The 5,400-nt window shown below is 35.9% G+C and overlaps 1 protein-coding gene across 1 annotated transcript; it reads left to right on the top strand.

Moving 5' to 3' along the window:
• LOC109835583 (protein FAR-RED IMPAIRED RESPONSE 1-like) lies at positions 967–2,943 on the top strand. Its single transcript, XM_020403555.1, has 2 exons — positions 967–1,627; positions 1,688–2,943. The coding sequence occupies exons 1-2, from the start codon at positions 967–969 to the stop codon at positions 2,941–2,943; spliced, it is 1,917 nt and encodes a 638-aa protein (XP_020259144.1).

Below are 5,400 nucleotides of genomic sequence, written 5' to 3'. Positions count from 1 at the left end.
AATAGAATATAGTTCCCCCCTCCAAATTGTATATTTATCCAGGGCTATTATCGTCATTAAAACACCAGTCCCTCAAAAAAAAATAAAGGGAAGATGTAACCAAGTCTAATTACGCTTTATACAATAACAGTGACTATAGCATACTAACTTTTACGGTTTTAACGATTTGACTAAAAAAGGAATACTAACATGTTTCCTCCTCAACTAAATAATGCAAACAACAATGCTATTTGACTTGCTATTGTGGCTCGCTCTCTCAACTCGCGCCCACGTGGAGTGCCAGCTCAGCAAATCCATCATGTTCTCCACCTTCCCCAAATCGTCCAATTCAACACGAGATTGTTTCTCTCCGTCCCCAAATTTTCTCTTCCTTCCCCAAATCTACAGGCTACCACCGTCCTCCCCCTCCCCAACCCCAGCTTCAAATCCGCCTCATTCTGGCCACCTTCCTCCCCTCCCCCAACCCCCCCGTCAAATCCGCTTTATGAGAGAAAATTTGGGTAGTTGATTTAACGCTGGGTATTTTAACCCATTTGGTATTGATGCACTATGTTAATCTTTTATTTGATTTTTTTGTTTGAGCATCCAGATTCGAGAGGCATACTGTGTAGCTAATTTTCCTTGCATTATAAAATCTTTTATTTTATGTTAATCTTTTATTTGACTTTTTGTTTGAGCATCCAGATTCGAGAGGCATACTATGTTAATCTTTTATTTTATTTTCCATACTACAATACATGTTAGAGATCTCATTTTCTTTGAATGTGATTAATTTGAGGCAGGCTCTAAATAAAAGTTAGTCTTCTCTGTTAAGGAATAAAATCTGTGTTTTCAAGATGCAACTTTTCAGTTTCAGTCAGTTCTTTGCTCAATTTCTTTGTTCAGCTCAATTTCTTTGTTCAGTTTCTGTCAACTATTTTTTGGTAAAGTTTATTGATCATTTATTGATGATCAATTTGAACAGGCATGGCAGATGATTTAGATGATGATGGCGGGATTAATTGCTCGGTTGATGAGAGATATGAGTTGCCTCAGAATACTGATCAGCAGATTGAGCAAAATGAGCCTAAAATTGGGATGGAGTTTAATGATCCAGATGAATTGTTTGAGTTCTACAGAGACTATGCAAAGAGCAGTGGATTTCCAGTTAAGAAACATACAAGAAGGAAGAATGTAATAGGCATTGTTAGAAGTATAACTTTAGTATGTGGTCGAGCTGGCAAACATAATAGTACTTGTCAAAATCCTTTAAAACCACAAACAAGCTACAAAGTTGGGTGTAATGCAAAGATAACAGCTAGGTTAAATCTGGATGGAAGATGGGAAATATCTGTGGTTGTTCTGGAGCATAATCATGGCCTTAGCCCTACTAAAAGTCGTTTCTTTCGATGCAACCGAAGAATTAGTGCACATGTTAGACATCAAATTAATTTGAATGATCAAGCCGGAATCAGAATGAACAAAAATTTTAGCTCACTAGTACATGAGGCTGGTGGATATGAGAATATGTTGTGTGATGAAAAGGCTTGCAGGAACTTGGTTGATGAATCAAGGCGTTTACGTCTCGGCGAAGGTGATGCTTCAGCGATTATGAAATATTTTTCAAGGATGGTTGCAGAAAATTCAGGTTTCTATTTTGATATTGAATTGGATGATGAAGATCATTTGAAAAATGTATTTTGGGCAGATGGTAGGAGCAGAGAAGCTTACAAAGAGTTTGGTGAGGTCGTCACTTTTGATACCACATACTTAACAAATAAATATGATATGCCATTTGCACCATTTGTTGGCGTTAACCATCATGGGCAATCAATTTTACTTGGATGTGGGTTGATTTCAAAAGAAGACACAGAGACTTTCATATGGCTATTTACGAAGTGGGTTGAATGCATGGATGGATGTGCTCCGCAAGGGATAATAACTGACCAAGCAAGAGCCATGAAAAATGCAATTGAGATTGTTTTTCCAAACACTAGACACAGATGGTGTTTGTGGCATATAATGAAGAAGTTGTCAGAAAAGTTAGGAAGGTACACTGAATATGAGGCCATAAGTTCTACCATGAAAGGAGTGGTGTATGACACACAAAGTCCACAAGAGTTTGAAATACAGTGGAATGAAATGGTTGACATGTATGGATTGGAGGATTGTGATTGGTTATGTGAATTGTACGAGGAGAGAAACCGATGGGTTCCATGTTTTGTCAAAAATTGTTTTTGGGCAGGAATGTCAACTACTCAGCGAAGTGAAAGCATGAATGCTTTTTTTGATGGATATGTCAATTCGAAAACAAGTCTGAAACAGTTTGTAGAGCAATATGAAAATGCATTAAGAAACAAGACTGAAAAGGAGATGCGGGCCGATGCTGAGTCATTTTCAAAAGTAAAAGCTACCGCAACAACTTATGATATGGAGAGTCAAATTCAGGGAGTCTACACTTTAGCAAAGTTTAAAGAGTTTCAAGCTGAATTCACGGGAAAGATGTATTGTGATATTGTAAACTTTCAGGAGGGAGCAGGGGTGCTTGAGTATGTCATTCGGGACATGACTTTGCGGTTGGAGGGCGGCAAAAGGATTCCTAAATTCTTCAAAGTATCCTTTCGTGAAACGGACAGTGAAGTTGAATGTAGTTGTCAGTTGTTTGTGTTTAAAGGCATAGTATGTAGACATGCCCTTACCATTCTTATTCGTCACGACGTCAGCTTTCTTCTGGAAAAGTACATTCTACAAAGGTGGCGAAAGGATGTGAGGCGAGCCCACTCGAAGATGAAAGTTAAATTTAATACTTGGGTTGTCACACCTGAACAATTACGCTATCACGAGCTATGTCTTGCATTTAGTGAGGTTGCTGATCTTGCTGCTCAAAACAATCATGAATGTGAGGTTGTTAAAAAATGGATAGACACCAAATTTAGAGAACTACAACTTGCTGAATCAAGTTAGAAAGGAAAAGAAGTAGAGATGAATCATGATTTTGTGGAAGAAGAAAAGGACTATGAAAAGGATGAAAATGAAAACATATTGGATCCTCTCTCTCAGACTCGGAAAGGTCGGCCTAGGCAAAACAGAATGAAGCCAACAAGTAGGCGAAGAAAGAAGAAAATTGATCTAGCTGCTAATGTGTCCGTCAACAATCCATCACAGTCTCAAGAGGGTGTTCATTCCTACACACAAGATAACATGGTTTCAAATGTTTACATGACACAAGCAAATACTGTGCATCTATGGGTGTAGGCTGTCTAAAAATCACAATAGATAGCTTATTCAAACAAGCTCCGACAACGGAGGTCACAATCAGACGACTTCCCAATCACTGTATCCGCAACTCCACAATCGCCACAAACACGACATACACTTCTGAGATGATTGATCTTGATGGCTGTGACAACAGCATGGCTAATATCATAGCAACTATTAGAGATGCTGATGAGCAGTGGGACGATTTCAGAAATAAAAAGTTGGACTCAGTTGGTGAGTTGCTTGGTAGAGAGCTATGGGCGAATATTCATCTTTAAGACACTATGGATGTTGATTCCCGTCTAGCTCCTACAACGAAAGCTACAATCAAATAGTTTTCGGGTCGGTGAACGAAAGTTACGAATGGAGGGCTTTTCACATAGATCGAGAAGAGTTACAATTCAACGACACTTCTGACGATTGATGAAAATTCTATGCAGCAGTCTTCACAATCTACAGTGAAAGTTACAATCTGACGGCTTTTACACCCCACAACAACTAAAACTAGGATTATTGAACAACGGTCCTTGCAACGCTCTACAGAAGATAAAAATGGCCGCTAATTATGGGTTATAAATCGTGAAATCATGAATTTTTGTCTTTAGGAAATTATTTGCTAACATGTCAAAATGAGTAAAAATAGCCAAAAATTGTGGCTTATAGCTTGTATGAAGATTGACCTTTGTGAAATTATTTGCTAACTTGTCGAAATGACTAAAAATGGCCTAAACTCATAGGTTAGAGCTCACTTAATCGTGAATTTGAACATATGCAAAATTATTTTCTAGCAAGTCAAAATCACTAAAAATGTCTAAAATCATGGATAATAGCTCACAAAATCGTGAATTTTTGCTACCACAAAATTATATGACAATGGATCAAAACAACTAAAATGGTTATAAATCGAGGATTAGTTCACAAAATTAATTTTGACCTCCACAGAATTATTTGCTAATGGGTCGAAACGACTAAAAATGGGCTCAAGAAACGACCTTTTTGGAATTATTTGCCAATGGGTGAAAATGACTAAATATGCTCAAGAGTTATGGGATATACCTCATGCAATCGAATATTTTGACCACTGCAAAATTATTTGTAGTGTGGTTAAAATGACTAAAAATTACCAAAAATCATGGGTTATAACTCATAAATTCGTGAATTTTGACAACCGTAAAATTATTTGATAATAGGTTAAAATAAATTAAAATGGTCAAATATCATTGGTTGTAGCTCACAAAATCGCAAATTTTGGCCACTGAAAATATTTGACCACGAGTCAAAATGGCTAAGAGTTGCCAAAAATCATGGATAAGAACTTATCAAATATTTAATTTAGGCCTGCACGTTAATATTTTCCAATTGGTTAAAACTATTAAAAATTACTAAAAATTATTGGTTATAGCTCATTAAATCTTCCATTTTGGCCAGTATGAAAATATTTGCCAATAGTTCAAAACCACTAAAAATAGGCAAAAAATTATAGGTTATAGCTCACAAAATTGTAACTTTAAGCATCTGCAAAATTATTTTCAACGACACAAAACAACTAAAATTAAAAAACAAATTGAAAGTTACAGTTCATGATACCTTAAATTTTGACCTCCACGAAATTATTACCAACGTGTCAAAACAAATCAAAATAGTAAGAAAATCATGGGCTACAACTCATGAAATTGTCAATTTTAGCCTTCATAAAAATTTTTGCTAACTAGTTAAAATAACTAAAAAAGAGAAAAAGTAAAGGATTATAGCTCAGAAAATCATGAATTTTCACCCCCACAAAATTATTTGCCAATGGGTCGAAGATAGTAAAAATGGCTAAAAAGTCATGAGTTGTAACTAATGAAATCGTGAATTTTATCCTCAATGAAATTATTTGCTATAAGGTCAAAATAACTAAAAATGACCGAAAATCATGGTTATAGCTCAAAAAATTGAAAATTTTAGCCCTATAAAATTATTTGCTAACAGTTTGAAATGACTAAAAATGACCAACAATTGCGGGTTATGGCTCACAACATCATGAATTTGGCTTCCAAGAAAATATTCGGTAATTTGTCAAAATGACTAAATATAGCCAAAATTGGTGGCTTATAGCACACAAAGATGAATTTTGGACACTACAAAACAATTTACCAATAGATTGAAACAACTAATAATGAC

The sequence above is a fragment of the Asparagus officinalis genome, chromosome 3, assembly GCF_001876935.1.
Source record: "Asparagus officinalis chromosome 3, Aspof.V1, whole genome shotgun sequence".
NCBI lineage: Eukaryota > Viridiplantae > Streptophyta > Magnoliopsida > Asparagales > Asparagaceae > Asparagus > Asparagus officinalis.
This window is presented reverse-complemented; position numbering and strand designations above follow the sequence as displayed.